We start from the raw sequence: 18,589 nt of genomic DNA, 5'->3' as shown, positions 1-18,589 counted from the left end.
GGACATCTGTCTCCACCACATAACCTGCCTCAGGGGCTGCTGATCCAGTTTTACACTGCAGTTATTGAGTCTGTTCTCTGCACATCCATCACTGTCTGGACAGGAACAGACTACAAGGGATATTCAGGTCTGCAGAAAAGATTATCAGAGCTGACCTGCCCACCAACCACAACCTGTACACCTCCTGAGCAGGGAAAATCACTGCAGACCCCTCACACCCTGGACATAACCTGTTCCAACCATCCCCTCCCCCCTGTAGGCGCTACAGACCACTGTTGACCAAAACCACCAGACACAGGAACAGTTTCTTCCCCTTTGCTGTCACACTCATGAACAGTTAATTCAGACACTCTACAGTAAAGCTGCAACACTATAATACCCACTGCACATACAAATTATATATATTTATTTTAGTGCAATATCCTACATTTAATTCATTACTGTATATTTGAACAGGCTGTATATACTGCACATAACCACCTATTATATGTATATTAATAAAGTAACATGTCATTTTTTTAGCCATTTAATATCTATCTCAGCACTCGTGCACTCTTCACTTCTTTGCACCATCTACGTCCTGTTTACAGCTCGCAGGGACGGTTTCATCTGTCGCTCATATAGTCCTTCCTTGTGTATCTTTCTAAAGATTGTTATGTTGTTATTTTGTGTACGTACATCGAGAGACTATAAACCAGAGTGAAATTCCTTGTATTCGTGAGCATACTTGGCCAATAAAGATGATTCTGATTCTGATGAAAGTAGATAACCTGCAGCAGGGTACTAACGAGACCACGCACTCCGGACAGTAAGTGGCAGTATGAGCGTAGAGGTTCTTTACAAGTCTAATGCGGAAGTAAACAGCGAACCAGCGTATGCGCGTTCAGTCCGGTGAACTTCAAGAGTTTGCTGAAGTTTTAGCAAGAAAAAGTATCTCAGATTTCATCAGATTTCATTCTAACAAAAATGTCGTCAGTCATGAGTATGAGAAAGTTTGTCTGTGATCGACTGACGGCGGCTGCGCAGGAAATACTTGGAGCCTTTGAGAGGAAGATAGAAGATTACGAGGAAGAAATCGTTCGTCAACGCAGACTGTTGGACACCGTTTTGACACCTCAGTTAAGGCTACACAGGACAGGTTGGTTAAATCTCAAAGTGCTTTGCTTTTGACGTATATTCTCTGTCAAACTGTCGACGGAATTGGTGCACACACACACACACACACACACATACACACACACACGATCATTTCAGTTGAGCATCGCCTTACATTCAGACAGACCGGTTTGACACGTGTGGTTTGGTTTCTATAACAATGCTGGGATTGATTATAGTCGAGCATGGTAGGTTGGTACGTAAATTAGATCTGTCCACATTAGTTGGCTTAAACTTTAGTATACTTATTTTAGATTGAATAGTATTTCCATACAAGCTACACGTGACGGCACCTTACATGCGGAAGTGGCGACTGTACTTCGGTCACATAGGCTATTCATTGAAGGGTTGTATACCTTATCTGCTGTTGCCATGGTGAAGTATTCTCTGTCAACAATAGTGGTGTAAAGTAATTAAGTAAATTTACTCAAATACAGTTTCTATTCTATGCTACTTTATTTTAATTTACTAGCTATTTTTATCAGATAGATGTAAATATCTCCTCAAGATATGTTTTAAGATCTATAAAAATGTTCCTCTTTGAATAATAATGTGTGTCTAATATGGTTTTTCCACCAAAAAAAAATAAACTAACTTGTTCTTAATTAATTTTTAAAACTACATTTACTCCCTCTCCCTCATTCTAAAATCAAGAAGCTATGAATATGCATTTTTTTATCTTAAAAGTTTAACTGCTGTAGAGCTGCACTGATTAGTTAACTAAACGATCAATTAATCTGCAACTTTTTCTCTGATTCCTGCTTCTTAAATATCTTTGGTTTGTGGACTGTTGGTCAGGACAAAACAAGACATTTGAGGTTGCATCTTGAGTTTTGGGAAACAGTGATTTTTCACCATTTTCTTACATTTTACAGACCCAGCAACTGATCGATGAATCGAGAAAATAACTGACAGATTAATCAATAATGAAAATAATTGCTAGTTGCAGCCCTAAAGTGCTAGTGCTTCACTGTAAATTCATCCTCAGTGTATGTGCACTGTGAGGCTTCAAGATTGTTTGTAAGATTGGTTGTAAATTGCATACTGGGCCATTACTGGCTCCAAAATAGTTGTGATCTCACAAATCATGCTCGTAGGTAAACATCGTAAACTGAGATTTAAGGTGAGCAAACTGCAGTTGAGATATTTTCCACTTTCAGCAGATAAATGTGAAAACATCCTTCTAGTGACAAACTCTGTAAATATAGGCTATCATTCTGCAGAGTGAACCTCAAAGTTAACATCCAAGAGGAAAATGCATTTTTGAGTGGAGTGGGACTTTAAATGTATTATTAATGATTAAACCAGTAGTCTCAAACTTTTGCCCTATGACCCCTTAAAGCAGTTTGAGCTTATTTTCATGTTTCATTTCCCCTTTAAAATTCTCAGGTGGTTTAATTTAAATGAAAAAAGGGTAATTTTTTGACCGAACAAGTAACTTTTACTGTTGATACTTAATTACATTTTACTGATGATACTTCTGTACTCTTAGGTAAAGGTGCCCTGTGGAGTTTTCTGGTAAATATATCCAAAATATGCATTTTCACTTTCAACATGTTATTCCTTGGATTTTTGTTTTTTGTCTGTAATCCATAAATAAATCACGTCATATTATATCAAACCATCAAAAATTATGTTCACATTCAATGTTACCCAACAAAACTCACTGCATGTATCCTTGAGGTCTAACGACCCTTTACTAACAAGTTAACAGTTTTCTGAATTAATGAAAACAACAGGGCTGGAACTAATGATTATTTTTCATTATTGATTTTTCTGTTGATCTGTTAATCGGTTTATACAATTTCAGAAATGAGTGAAAATGCCCATCACAATTTTCCAGGGCTCAAGATAACATCCTCTAATTTGTCAAACCAACAGTCCAAATCCTGATCATATTCAATTTGTTATCATATAGGAATAAGAAAACCAGCAAATATTCATGTATAAGAAACTGGAACAACTGGATTTTTGCTTTAAAAGTAACAGTAACAATTGATCATTCATCTAAACTGCTGTCAGATAATTTTCTATCAATTTACTAAGCCTTTTGGCTCTTGAAAACAAAACAAGTAATAACACAAAAAGAGTTTGACACAGCAATCCCTAATCAAGCTTATTCCGGAGCTTTTTTAACTGTATCACACAGTTTAAAAAAAAGCTGTGTGATACAGTGTCTCCACCTTAATCCGCAGGTTGAGTTTGCATGTTCACATGCCAGCTCAATAATATTATGATTTCAACCACAGCACTTTGTTTAACCTGCTGATGGGTGTTATACAGTCAAAAGCTCTTGGATAAAAAATAGCAAGTTGACCTTGAGTTTTAATTGTTTTGGCAAACTTTTATTTCCAGGGTCAATAATTAACTTTCGTGCTTATGATGGAAATTGTTTTACAAAGGCTGATAAATATTGCTTAAAAATAGGACCAGGTGTCTGTGTGACGTAAGGTTTTGTTTAATGTAACGTTTTCTCACTAGGGTTGAGCTGCAGTATCCACATATATATTCAAGAGATGTCCACCTTTTTACTTAGACCACTGACCTTCATCTACACTGCATGGATCAATGTCAATTCCCATGTTAACTGAGTTATCTGGGTAAATGGAAGCCTTGAAAAAGTCTTAGCACATCTCTAGCACATAAGTATATGTTCCAATTTTGAGATGTTTGTAGATTTTACTCAGTTATCCAATCATATCCAGTAAACCTGCGTGTTGGAACAGGGGCTTTTCTAGCCATTGATATATCCAGAAGAAGATATTATTCACCCCTTCTTCCTTGCCCTATCTGAAATTCAGTGGTGGTTGTAACATTTATTTTAGACATTAAGTTTAGCAAAAAAGAAAACAACACTAAAGAAGCTGTCAGACATTTTTACACTATAAAAATACTTTAATTTTTCTTTAAACAACTTTTGTGGAGTCTGAAAATTATTTTTACAACAAAAGTGCAAAAGAAAAAGGTGTGCAACAAACAGACTTGCTTTAAATGTTCACCTCATTACAGGTTTAACCAGATACCATTATGTGGCAATATACGATCACCACTGCACAGTTTATACAATTTATATATCATCTGTCCAAAATAACAGTGCAGTTAGGACTATATTACCTCATAAATACAGATTTTGGCTCTGGGGTATATTGTAGTACACTCATACATTCACATTCACTGCAATTTCTTAAAATCTAGTAGGGGAGCTCTTGTAGTTCCAGATTAATTAATTCCAGATTGTGGTTCATTACAGATTCCTTGAGCAGTTATCACACCTGTTAGATATTGGTTATATGTACAGCATTTCATCATTATTACATTCTTTTGTCCTTCCCTTTAGAGCTCCCACAGACATCTGTCCATAAGGAGGAGGAGGTTCTCCTGGATCAGCAACCGCAACGCAGTAACCGGGAGACAAACGCCAGTCTGGTCCAACAAGATCCCCCACAGGTTAAACATGAACATGAGGAAGTGAGCATCAGCCAGAAACAACAGCAGGCATCACTGCAACAGGAGACTGATGCCTCTAAGTTGACTCATGAGGGAAGTGTACGCAGTGATCAGACTCAGCCTTTGGATCCTGACCAAACTCAGAGTGCAGCGAAGAAAGATCCTCGATCAAACAAAGATCTGGGATCAGGATCTGACAGGGAGAGTTCTGCAGGATCAGAACCAAACAGTGACCATCCTCTCTCTCACAACTCTCGTGTAGCTGAGAGCCAAGATCACATAACTCATAACCATGGAAGTGCAACGCCAACTGGACGTATTCAGTTAACACAAAATAAAAAAAGCTGTGATGAGAACATGACAGCTACGAGTACTGAGCAAACACTAAACAAGAAGAGCAAAGATGGGAACACAACTTCAAATGAATGTACTGAGCCAACACCAAATAAGAAACCAAACGATAAGAAAACAACACTAACCAGAAACAATCAAACCACAACATCGGCTAGAAGTAGTGAGCCTACATCAAACAGGAAATGTAACATCGAGAACACAACACCGACCAGTACTACTGAGCTAAAACCTAATGAGAAAAGTAACAGTGAGACCACAACATCAACTGGAATTAGTGAGCCAACACCAAACAATAAAGGTAACGATGAGAACCCAACATCAACCAGAGGTATCGAGACTGCACCACAAAAGAGATGTACCAATGGGACCACAGCATCAAATTCAGGTACTGAGCCAACACCAAATGAGAAACCCAATGATGGAAAAACATCAGCTACAAGAACTGAGTCAACACCACAAATGAGATGCAATGATGAGAATGCAACATCAAATGGAAGTAGTGAGCCAACGCCAAATAAGAAATGTCTTGATGGGAATAAAACATCAACCACAACTGGTACTGAGCTAACACCAAATCAGGAACGTAATGGGGAGAATACAACATCAACTAAAAGTACTGAAACAACACCAAGCAAAAAACTTAACACAACATCCACTAGAGGTACCAAGCCAACACCGAAAAAGACACCCAATGTTGAGAATACAACATCAACCGAAAGCACTGAGCCAACATCAAATAAGAAACACAACGATGAAAACACACCAGAAAATGGAAATAGTGATCCAAGACCAAATGAGAATACATCAAGAGGTAGATGTAACAAGCCAACAACAAATAAGAAACCCAATGATGGGAAAACAACTTCAACTGGAAGTACAGAGCCGACACCGAAAAAGACACGTAATGTTGAGAACACAACATTAAGTAAAAGTACTGAACCAACGTCAAATAAGAAACATATCAATAAGAACACAACACCAAATGGAAATAGTGAGCCAACCCCAAATGAGAAGGCCACATCAGGTAGAGACACCAAGACAACACCAAAGAAGAAAGATGATATTGAGAACACAACATCAAGTAAAAGTACTGAACCAACACCAAATAAGAAACATATTGATAAGAGCACAACACCAAAAGGAAATAGTGAGCCAACACCAAATGAGAAGGCCACATCAAGTAGAGGTGACAAGCCAAAGCCAGCTCCAAATAAGAAACATGACAATGAGAACATGACCTCAACTGGAAATACTGAGCCAACACTAAATAAGAAACCCAATGATGAGAAAGCAACAACTTCAAAGACTAAACCAACACCAAATAAGAAATGTAACGATGAGACAAGAACATCAAATGGAAGTACTAAGCAAACACCAAATAGGAAACCCGACGATGGAAACACAATGTCCACAAAAAGTAAAGAGCCAACATCACGTAAGAGACTTAACGATGGGAGCGCAACATCAAATGGGAGCACCGACCAGAGACCAAATAAGAGACGTAGGGCTGACAGTACAGCATCAACTAGAAAAACGTCAAGTGGTCAACGGAGCAATGGGAGCACAGCATCAAATGAAGGTACTGAACCAAAATCGAAAAAGAAAAATGGGAACAGAACATCAACTGGAAATACACAAGATGATGATAATCCGTACAAGTGTGACAGGTGCGGCAAAGTAATGACTAATTTCAAAAACTACAAATTTCACATGAAATCCCACACTGTTGAAAAGACTTTTAAATGCGAAACATGTGGCACAATGTTCAGGGAGAGTTGGGATTTGAATAAACACATGGTAATTCACTCTGTCGAGAAGCCTTTCAAATGCGATGTTTGTGGAAAAGGATTCAACCGGCGTTATAATCACGACCTGCATGTCAGAGTTCACACCGGGGAAAAGCCGTACACTTGCAGCACTTGTGGGAAAAACTTCAGCTCATGCGTGAATATGAAAAAACACATGAGGATTCACACAGGGGAGAAGCCTTACACCTGCAGCGACTGCGGGAAGGAGTTCGCGGATTCTTCGTCTTTTAAGAATCACCGGCGAGTGCACACGGGGGAGAAGCCTTTCAAGTGTTCCTGGTGCAAGAGAAGATTTGCCACCAGGACAACTTTGAAAAGGCACGTCAGAACGCACACCGGTGAAAAGCCGTATAAGTGCAACATATGTGAGAAGATGTTTAGTTACAAAACAGACTTGACAGAACACATTAGGACACATACTGGGGAAAAACCGTATCAATGCAGTACTTGCGGAGAAAAGTTCTCCACCTGGACAAAACTCAACAAGCACAAAAATGTCCACATAAAGGCTGCAGAGAGCTCCACTGCTTAAAAAATGTCTCCATACGATACAGCATACTTATAAAATTGAATGTATTACACTGAGGTAGATGTGCTACTGGACCGGTCATGGGCGTAGATTTAGGTATGGACGGTAGGGACATGTCCCTACCAATATCAAGCCGTTGCTGCATTGTCCCTAACAATATTTTTACCTATCCATTTTACCTGCCAGGTTCGTGGGTTTTCTGCAAACAAGTGCGCTATTATTATAAAGAGTGAAAGAGCAGAATATTGGGGATACTTGACCTGATGATATGTTATATTTATGTATATTCAGTAAACATTTTGCAGAGTCAGGCTCTTTATGTCTGTGTGTATGTGTGTGTGCACATGTGCATATGAAAGAAAAGAGTGATAATAGAGCAAATGCACATATACAATTATTTTGGCCGTCTGCCAAAAAAAAGAAGTTCCTACCAAAGTCAAAACTAAACCTACGCCCATGCTACAGATACCTAAATTTTTTTAAGGAAGTTACTTTGTGCTTGTAATTTTAAAAGATGTCATATTAGCTGCAGTAACTGAGTTTAGTGTATGAACAAACTAGCTCTGGATTAAAAATGTCTCTGTGTTAAAAGCTTGTGGCTTCAGGTACTGTTAAGTAGATGAAATACAATCCAGAAATGATCATTGTAGTAGTAGATAAGAGTTTGAAGGCTTATCAGATGAAGAAACATTGCACAAAGGTTTTTGTTTTTGTGAGAAAAGATTCTATAACTCTGCAAACATTGACTATCATTTCATCTTCTGTGTAAACTGTAGAATTATGCTGGTTTCATTACAAAATGTGCGCTTGCATGTATTTGATTGGCCATCACATTATGTGGCGACAGAAGTAAAACCTGCTTCAGCTTTTATATGTATCTGAACGACCCTGATTCCTGGCTTTTGGCGGTTGTAATGGTGGCTCAGTATCACCATGGTAACTCAGTGACTGAGAATGATGGAAATCTTGTTCAGACTGGAAAAAAAGGGTAATCTGATTGCTTCAGAGATCTTGAAGGATCTTGCAGGGTTGCCTCTCTGTTGTTCCAGAGGCGGTCTTGGATTCAGTTCTCAGAATCTGTAAATTGTTGTGTGGAATAAATATTGTCTTATTGAGAAATTGCCAAAAACCTGTAAATATTTTTAAAATTTTCATGAGGCATCTTGAAACTGGTGAAAACAGTTCTGCAGACCCAAATGGACAATCAAATCAGATGACGTACATAACAGCCAAATCCCGTTTTGTGCCTTGCAAAAGTTTCATGACAGTTGTTTAAATACACAAAAATGGTGGACATAATTAACGTGTATTATATTTTTACATCAGAGTTTCATTGATTGTACTTGGGAGATGTTTGTTGTCTAAATGCCTTTTAATGCGTTGACTTTTGGGAACTGAGTTTGTTTTTTTATAGTGCAACCTATTTTTGCAATCTGCAAATGCCGCACATTTGTTCTGTAGAAACAAACTAATGTTCTGTGAATGTTTTATCTCATCGAGCTATAATAAATCTATAATGTAATTTCAGTGTTGATGCTTGCAGCTGTATTTTATACAAACCCTACCATAAACAAGCCAAAACTTCCTATTAATTTACTTTCTGGAGAACTAATGGACAGAAATACACCGTGAGTCATTTGCAAAAGGTAGAAAACCTTACTCTTATAATTTCGCCTCAAATGCGCTTTCTGCAGGACTTGTCAGATCCGGATTATGAGACCTGCCCTCTTTCGATTTCGTAAGGTTATGTCTGATCTATAGATAAACTGTGAAGAGCGTGGGCAGGAAGCAGTGTTTCCGCTCAGTTAAACGAACAACTGCACACTGTCTTTTATTAACAGCGACACAAATTCAGTCCTTACTTTATTGAAAATGTCTGCGGTTTTGAAGAAGTTAATCAACGGGAGACTAACTGCTGCTGCGGAGGAAATATTAGGAGTATGTGAGCAGACTATAGTTGTGTATGAGGAGGAGATCTCTCGTCAACGCAGACTGTTGGATATCCTTTTGAAGCCAGAGATAAGGCTGCACAGGACAGGTCAGTAAAATGATTTTATTAGGCCTACTTGTAGCTTTTTATGACTAACGGATAGATTAAGTCCAATATTTGACACGTGAACGTACGCCTCTCGGATATTTGTGTATTTTATCGACCTCTGACCTCCTTGCTGACTTTCCTAATAGCCTAATTTGATTTCATATTTTAAAAATCGTTTAAAATGTGGCACAGTTACTGTCTTTTTTTTATTGTCGATGACACAAGTTCAAACGGTTACTATGTTTTTTGCTATAATGAATATCACGTCTTTAAACTTGTCAATGAAAAATACAGCAAAGAAGGAGGCCAGTTAATCTAACGTCACATTGCTGAAGTTGACATATCTTTTTCTTCTTCCGTCAGTTCACTTCAATTCAAAACACGTTATTTGTCCCCACAGGGGAATTTGCAGAATTTCCTGTCTTAGATGTAGCTTGATAAATAGATAGCAGTTTTGGTAGAACAGAAAGTATTTCCATTCAGATGAAGTAGAAATAATAACAGAAAGCAGTAATAATAACAATTCAAATTTCATATCCAATCCATATAATAATCTGCAGATTATTTTCTCCACTGATCGATTAATTATTTAGGTATCATAACAAAATAGTGAAAAATGTTATATCTCACAGCTCAAAGTGATGAGTTCAAATGTCTTGATTTGTTTGATAAAAGACATTCACTTTATATGACAAAGAAAAGCAGAAAGTCCAGTGAATTTTTGGCATTTTTGCTTGAAAATTTTTATTAAAATTCACTGATTATCAAAAACGGGTGCAGATTAATTCTTTGTGGAACAGTTAATTGATAAATTGCCTAATTGCTGCAGCTCTAAATACTTGTAGTTGAACTTGTTTATTGTTTTGTAAATTTCCACCTCTACAATGAATAACAAACAGACACAACCTCTACTGCGATCTATAGATCTGCTAATGAAAAATACAGCAAAGAAGCCCAGTCAATTAGTTGCCACACTGGTTTGTGTCACAGTGTGTCACACTAACAAGGTCCTCCAGAGCAACCATCCTTAAGCATTGCTATTATGCATGGGTATGGCTATTTATAGCAACCATAGTGTCTTTCAATTTATGACACATGTACCTGTAAACTACAATAGACAGTGATATATCAACCATCATCAAATGTCAGACAGCTAATCAATAAACATTTAGTGTATAGCACTCATTTTAAAACAGATGAATTTCACAAGAAAGAATTTTAAGTTATAGTTGAGCTGCTTTGACTTCCTTTCATGTTCTACTTCTGATTTGTTGACCTGACTAAAGACTATTGTCACAGGAGTGAAATACTGACTTATAACAAGAGTTATTTTTATAGTATGTTCCTTGATATACAGCACAGTGCCTCACAAGGGAGAAACACATCTTTAATGTCCATTTCTTGTTCTTCTGCTCTTCTGTCCAGAGCTCCCACAGCAACATGTCTGTAAACAGGAGGTTCTTGCTGACCAGCAGCTCAGAAACCAGGGCAGGAACTCCAGTCTGGGCCGAGAGGGCCCACAGCCTCCACAGATGAAAGTGGAACAGGAGGAACCTTGCACCAGTCAGGAGGGGGAGCAGCTGGCACTGGAGCAGGAAAATGATACTGCGAAGTTGAACTCTGCTTCAGATCAAACTGAACACAGTGACAAGTTTTTGCTTTCAGATGCTGACAAAGCTCGGCGGACTGCAGCAGTGGAAGATCCTCTTGAGAAAATCTGTATTAAATGGGTTAGATCTGAATCTGACTTTACAAACTCTGCAGTATCAGAGCCAAACACTGATCAGCATCCATCTGACTCCTCCCATATAGAAGATAACCAACACCACAGGACTGAAAACCATGCAATTGCAACATCAACTACAGAGACTGAGCCAAAACCAAAGAAGAAACGCAATGTGGGAAACACAAGATCAACTACAAATACTGATCCAAAACCAAAGACAAAGCGTAAGCACGGGGATGCAAGATCAGCTTCAAATATTGAGCCAAAACCAAACAATAAATGTAACAGTGGGAGCAGATCAACTACAAAGACAGACCCAAAACCAAAGAAGAAAAAAAGTGATGCAGAAAGCACAACATCAACTGCAAATATTGAGCCAAAACCAAAGAAATCTAGTAACACATCATCAACTACGAGTACTGAGCAAAAACCGAGGAAGAAAGATGATGCTCGGAGCACATCAGATATTGAGCCACAACCAAAGAAGAAAAGTAAGCATGTGGATGCAAGATCAGCTTTTAGTACTGAGCCAAAACCAAAGAATAAATGTAACACTGAAAGCACAACATCGACTACAAATACTGATCCAAAACCAAAGAAATCTGGTAACACATCAACTACCAATACTGAGCCAAAACCAAAGAAGAAAAGTAAGGATAGAGATGAGAGATCAGCTTCAAATACTGAGACAAAATCAAAGAATAAATGTAACAGCGGGAGCGCCACATCAACTGCAAGTCCTACACCAAAGCAAAAGGCGAAACATGACTATGGGAACTCGAGAGCCAGTGGCACTACTGAGCCAGACCCAGAAAACAAACCTTACAAGTGCGAAGAGTGCGGTAAAACCTTTTCTTACACGAAAAACTTGAAAGTTCACATGAGAATCCACACGGGTGAAAAGCCTTATAAATGCAGCTACTGCGGAAGGACGTTCATCCAGAAGTCAACCTTGAAACGACACCTGAAAACCCACACTGGCGAAAAGCCTTTCAAGTGCAACACTTGCGGGAAAAGGTTCGCCCAGGTGACCGCCGTAACTAGACACATGAGGACTCACACAGGTGAGAAGCCGTACGCTTGCGAGACCTGTGGGAAAAAATTCAGCTGCGGCGCAAATTTGACGAAGCACAAGAGAATTCACACAGGTGAGAAGCCTTACACCTGCGGCGACTGCGGGAAGGAGTTCACAGATTCCTCGTCTTTTAAAAATCACCGTCGAGTGCACACGGGTGAGAAGCCCTATAAATGCCCTCGATGTAGGAAAAGATTCACGCTCAGCACGACACTGAAAAAGCACATCAGAACCCACACAGGTGAAAAGCCATTTAAATGTAACACGTGTGGACACAGTTTTCGTCAACAAACTGATTTGAAAACACACATTAGGATTCATACCGGCGAGAGACCATATAAATGCAGTGAGTGTGGAAAAGGGTTCGTAAGCAGCACAAAAGTGAAAATTCACATGACCATTCACACACGTGATTTACAGAGTAGCAGTTCTAAAAAGAACGATAACTGTGCTTTTAATGAAAAGGAGATCAAATGTTAACCAGAGCTTTCGGAGCTCATGTCTTGGAAGTTTGGTTTTCCTTTCTAGGACTCACTGCTGTGGAAATGGCTGTCTGACCTGTTGCACTTGTTTCATAAATCAGGCCCCTGAACCATAGGTATACGATGTAGACTCATAAACATTGACTGGGAAGTGATGAAAGGACAAGCCTTGTGGAAATCCATCTGTGGAGGCAGATCTGCTGTTGGACCCAGTGGCATCTCCTCTCTGGGGTATATTTGGACTCAAAAACTTTCTCCATGAACAACATGGTAACATTAAATGCTTCAGAATCAGTATCATTTCTTTGGAGTAAATGACATCTAGAATTGTAAAAAAAAAAACCCAACATAATTACACAGCCAGTGCATGTTCAATAAAAGGGTCACTCTTTCTGGAGTTTCTGTTACAACAGTTTGTGTTCACATGTTGCACCACAACTCACACTCCACCGACAGAGACACCACAATTTGATTTGTTTTTTTCTAAAATTACTAGAGAAAATTAACTATTAAAGTAAGCCCCAATTCGTAATTTTGACCATACACATGTAAATTTGAGGTAAAGTCACACATTCTTATTCACTTTAGGCATCTTTTACTTCTGTTTTTACATACATGATTGACCTTTAACAAAATCAGAAAACTTGTTTTTCTTAGCTGTTGTATAGTTTTTATTTTTAAAGACCTGTCAGTTAAGTTGAGGCTCATGGCTAATTTCAATCCATTATTTTACATTTGGATAAATGATTGTACCTCCAACTAACTGTAAGTTAACATTTAAATTCATTTGTTATTTGTCTCTAACTGATATGGTTTGGTAAATGGGAATATGTGACAATTTAAGCTCCTTCATGTAAAGATTTCTGCTTTATTTTGTTGCCAGCTGCCTGTGTGTTGTGTTTTATTGGTATTTAATGTGAATATATATAAATATATATATATATATTTGTAGTAGCAGAGGACATTTTTGTTTTGGTTGATGTTTGACAAGTGTATTATTATGAGGATTTTTATGCTGTTAATTTGCTGGATGGATGGATGTTTGAACAAAAGGTTACAATAAATGCTTCAGAATTACGTACATTATTGAAAGTGCTACCAACTTTTGTCAAGCAAACCTTTAGATTTTAGCAAAAAGGTAACTGGTGCTTGCAATCCAAAGACATCATATCCTGATACAAGCTCTTGTGTTCACCTGTCAACCCCTGATATTTAATTTTAGAAGCCATATCATTCTAACTGTAGTCTATAATCCTTACAGGCAGTCTCTTCTCGCCCTGGGAGTCATTTACGAATGTTCCTCAGGGGTGGTAGACTTCCTGGGTCTTAGGGGGCTGTTTGGAGCACCTGACTACAGTATTTTCACCCTTTATTTAATGCTTTGAGTTTGGCACACTCGACACAGACATACAAGCTGCTGCAGAGCAATGAACCCCGAAGACTGGGGCAAATACTCCTTTATCTCTTTCCCACCATCCTTTATGAGTTGTTTTGACTTATCTACATGCAGTTAGACCCAAACAGACATGACAGGAAATCCTTCAGCCTGAACAGATGTTATTTGTTCCTCTTTTGCATAGGAACACACAGGAACATACTGTTCATGCTATACACAAACGTGGTTTCTTTAATTGTCACTAAGCACTTTTAACCTTCATAAGTTCACATAAGCATTAGTACATATTAATACAGTGATTTGCCTTCACACCCTGCAGACAGACAACTCAATTTGATCTCTTTTGATTGCAAGTTTTTACAGTTTTGACCATAACATTAGAACTCAAATACACATACATAATTAAAAAGGTTCTTTTAATGATGACAAATAAGCATTTAAATTGTTTCACTAATAATCATAATTGAGAATATAGGCCTGCTTTACCGCTGTTTTTACAAAGCTTACTGACCTTTAACAGGTATCAGAGAGGGTGCTGTCTGTCTCTAGTCAATCAAAGACTCATAGCAAATTTCAATCCTTTGATTTAAAATTTGGTGATGTGGCTTCTTTTTTAGTTTAAATTCGGATCAATTGAACCTTCAACTATTTGTCTCTACCTCAACTGAATTATGATGGTTAAATCTTTCAGGTATCTGCAAAGCTTCACAGAAACGTGATTAATTTGCTTCATCAGTCTCATGTTACAGAGAAACCTTCCATCAGCAATGAATCATTCATGCTCCTATTCTGCCATCTAGTGGTCCTTATTTATACATTTGCACCATTTCATTTTTATATTTTCAGGCGTTGTTTATACATACTTTTTATCCTATGAATATCATACACAAACATTTAAAAGTCATCTTTTAAAAACAACAACAACAATGTGTTACTTTTCTGTCCTGATTTTATTTTAACTTTTACTTTGTGTTATTTACACTTATTTGTTTTTTTTTGTTTTTTTTGTATTTTGGCATCTCTTTTTCATCTTAGTTTCCTCTTTTGTTCCTCCTGTAAAGCACTTTGTAATTTCTGCTTGTTATATAAATGAACTTTGCTTGTTACTGTGGTCATTTTAATCATAATTGCAATTGGTTATTATAGCTAATTTACTGTGCAAACATTTAAGCAGCTTAATTGTGGAGCACTCAGTTGCGTAAATCACATATTTGGAGTTTGTTAACTATAATTAACATTTACTTTATTACTAAAATTGCACAGTGTAAATTAAATATCCAGTTCAATTTGGACAAACTGGCTGGTCTTGGACAATTTTTAGAACAAATATTGTCACATGAAACAGAATCCATATTTGTATGTTGTTTTTTCTGTACATATCAAACAAACAAGCAAATAAACAAAAGAAAAACACCAACCAAAAAGTCAAAGTCAGTTTGGCTTGCACAAAAGACATGAAGATTTACTCATACTTGTGTCAGTGCATATCTTTTTATTGTATTTGTATTTATTTACTGTGCAGAAATGTTGGCTTCAGCATCTTTTAGAATAGTCAAAAAACACTAAAACACTAAAAAAACAAAAAACAAACCTAAAGATTTTTAGCCCAGCTCCTTTGATATTACAGCTGTGGATTTGTACATCCTCTGTTGACTATTCCCTTGGTATGCACACTCACTCCTGCTTTATCTATCTCTTCATCTTCCGTTCTCTTCTCTGTTTTACACACAAACACTCATTCATTGCATAATATTATTTTAGTACAGAGGTTGCTGTCAGATATCAGAACCAAGTGTATATAAATGTACATAGTTGTAGTTCCATAGAGATAAACAAAGTGATAAAAACTGATATAAGATTATTAAAATGGGAGAAGAAGCTGTCTCTCTCTGTCAGACCACCTACGTATCTTCTCGTACTGTACATTTATCAGTCTGTGCAGTGGGTAATCAGCGAGGATCCAGAGCTGAAGTGGCTCCAGTGTCGTTTTGAACCATTAGCAGCCCACATGTGGGTTCATAAATCATCTAGAGTGTGTTTGCACAGCTGGCTGCGACCCTCCACTCTCCTAGCTCCAACCTCGCTGCCATATCGATTTCAAACAGCCAAATATTTGTAATCATCTGGATAACTTGATTTACATGTAAAGTTTTATTATTTGATTGATGGAAAACAGCAGTAAGCGTGGGTAGGCCTATGAGGGGAGGAAAAAATGATCACAAACTACATGAAAATGTGTATTTTTGCTAGACTGTCTGACTAGACACTGCTTATCTATCCAAAATAAATGTGCGTAATAATCATTTTCATCCTCCGCAAAGGACGTAGAGATGTTGCGAAAGGTCTACAGCATTGTAAAGGATTCGTCTCACTCCTCTCACAGACCTCCTGTCCTCTTATAAGAGATTGAAGTATAAATTCCAACACCTCACACACACATACAGTAGGCCTATATAAAGCTAGCCATCTTGAATCTTTTTTTTGTACATGGGTGACCATGTATGTAGTCAAGTAAGTTTTTATTTATACAGCCCAATATCACAAATCCAAAGTGCATCAAAAGTGGCTTTACAATCTGTACAGCATACATCGTCTATCCTTCTAGACACTTGATTTGGATAAGGAAAAAACCCTTTAATGGGAAAAAATGTAAGAAACCTCAGGAAGAACAACAGAGGAGGGATCCCTCTTCATGCAGTAGATGTTATGTGTACAGACTAGACCAAGTAGCAAATTAAAAAAACAAAAGGAAAAACAAGATGACAGAATTACAGATCAATTGATAACATACAAGAATGTTGTATATGAAGAATATATATACTTTATTTTTATTTATTTTTTTTTCTTCTCTGGCATATACACTTTGAGTTCAAACCTCATTTATTGCACTCAGGTGTTTGATGGACACACTTCTCCTGTTTTGTGGTATTGTCTCGATGTTTTCATGTTTTGTTGGTTTTTATCTTATTTAGTTGTATTTTTATCGTTGAAATGACAATTTGAACCTGAACTTGAACCGCTTTTTCTTTTCTTTTTTTTATAGTGCAGTTGATACCTTCACATGACGAAATCTACTTACTGCGGCCCATATCAAACGCACCCTCTCACCTTTGCTACTGCGCGGGATATTTGAGCTTCTCGTTGTCCGCGATGTCCTGCTGTTGCTGCTGCATCATCATGCATTTGAAAACTTTTCTGTAAAAGCGCTAGACAATAACAATTACAGAAACTAGCATTTCATTAGCAAGCTCACCTGTCAACAGTCAGATCCTGCTGATCATGGAAGGATTTGTGGATAAATAATGTCTTCCTGCTCCGTTTGTAGGACACGCATCAAGTCAGTCGCACAGGTGCACTTCAAGCCGGAAGTCGGACTTTCCTGCAGCAGTTTTGGATCACAGTCTTCCCTTCCTGTTGAGATGCCAAAGATCAGCTACTTCTTCAAGGTAAGCTGTTTGTGTGTTAATATGCAGGTTGTGAGTGCATGCCTGGGCTCTGTTCAGTCAGTGTTTTTTTGGATTTGGCTTGACAATATTTCTGTAAGCTATGGCTGTTGGTGCTGCTGGCTGTTTTTATGTTCTGTGCGGATTTGGCTGAACTTATTTCTCTTTTGTTTGTTGTTTGGAATGTTTATTATGATGCTGTCATGCTGTTGATTTACGTTGGTGGTGACATATGGCACATGTTGGAGTACACAGGGCCATAAACAGGACAAGTGGTTTCACAGAATAGATGGATGTTTGGTTTGGTTTTATGGCATATTTCCTCCCATATTGTTGTTTTTTGGGGGTTTCGCTGGTAGATAGTAATTTATTTCTTTTATGGATGTAAATGTGGATTTTGTCTTGCATACATTCCAATCACTTATTTCCCTGTGATTTTGGGAAACATGTTTGTCACATGCTGTGTATATATATATATATTACAGCCAAACTCAGAATAATGGGTTTGTGTAAGTGCTTGCTTTACCAATCTTCATATTATAAGTTAATCTAAACTTCCTCCTGCTGCATTTATTTACTTAGTATTCATATACTGCTGGTCAGTTGCTGCTTATTATGCTACAAAACATTTCATAACAAAACATTGTCTGCTTCAAACCTTGATTTATGTGTTTTTAATAAGGTAGAGTTTCATTATTTGCTGCATTCCTGCTGCTGCACATCCAGACTTATATATTTTATCCCTCTGCTGCTGCACTGCTCATAATGTGCCATTGCTGCAAACACTTGCTACTACTGCTACTGCTGCTGCTCAGATGTCACTTCATAAACACATATTCTTTGAGTTATGGGGAGAGATTATCTTTCATTATGTGAAGTCGTGTTTAAGGTCATGTTTGGGTTTCCCGTCTGCAGCCATCTTGTCAGTAACTGGAGCCATATTTGACAGTGATAGACTGAGACTCTGTTGTTTTTTTTAGTTTTAATTGCCATCAAGACAATTTTTGGAAGAAGGGAAGAACATAGTGTGTTGTAGAAAAAAATGTTCAACTTCATGTTTTATGACAGAAGGTTGAACTCTAAAGTGAAAGGATTTCTGAAGCCATCCTCTAGCAGTCATTAGTGGCTTCGCATCG

The 18,589-nt window shown here is 37.8% G+C and overlaps 2 protein-coding genes across 2 annotated transcripts; both read left to right on the top strand.

Annotated features, from left to right (window-relative positions):
* The first annotated feature begins 835 nt into the window (after positions 1-835).
* Positions 836-8,820, top strand: LOC122999819 (zinc finger protein 37-like). The gene is made up of 2 exons (XM_044377093.1): positions 836-1,138; positions 4,493-8,820. Exons 1-2 carry the CDS (start codon positions 967-969, stop codon positions 7,294-7,296), a joined length of 2,976 nt encoding a protein of 991 aa, XP_044233028.1. The 5' UTR covers positions 836-966; the 3' UTR covers positions 7,297-8,820.
* A 91-nt stretch (positions 8,821-8,911) lies between these two features.
* On the top strand, positions 8,912-14,893 carry LOC123000007 (zinc finger protein 37-like). The gene is made up of 2 exons (XM_044377435.1): positions 8,912-9,331; positions 10,757-14,893. Exons 1-2 carry the CDS (start codon positions 9,166-9,168, stop codon positions 12,610-12,612), a joined length of 2,022 nt encoding a protein of 673 aa, XP_044233370.1. The 5' UTR covers positions 8,912-9,165; the 3' UTR covers positions 12,613-14,893.
* The last annotated feature ends 3,696 nt before the right edge of the window (positions 14,894-18,589 follow it).

Source organism: Thunnus albacares, chromosome 2 (assembly GCF_914725855.1).
Source record: "Thunnus albacares chromosome 2, fThuAlb1.1, whole genome shotgun sequence".
Classification (NCBI taxonomy): Eukaryota; Metazoa; Chordata; class Actinopteri; order Scombriformes; family Scombridae; genus Thunnus; species Thunnus albacares.
The sequence above is the reverse complement of the archived record's forward strand: the minus strand, read 5'-3'. Positions and strand labels throughout refer to the sequence as shown.

What these genes read in the sequence shown, in the direction of transcription:
- LOC122999819 (XM_044377093.1), top strand. Translation starts at nt 967, where the DNA reads ATGTCGTCAGTCATGAGTATGAGAAAGTTTGTCTGTGATCGACTGACG. An exon ending in GTTAAGGCTACACAGGACAG is followed by an intron (nt 1,139 to 4,492) that starts GTTGGTTAAATC and finishes CCTTCCCTTTAG; the next exon opens with AGCTCCCACAGACATCTGTC.
- LOC123000007 (XM_044377435.1), top strand. Translation starts at nt 9,166, where the DNA reads ATGTCTGCGGTTTTGAAGAAGTTAATCAACGGGAGACTAACTGCTGCT. An exon ending in GATAAGGCTGCACAGGACAG is followed by an intron (nt 9,332 to 10,756) that starts GTCAGTAAAATG and finishes TCTTCTGTCCAG; the next exon opens with AGCTCCCACAGCAACATGTC.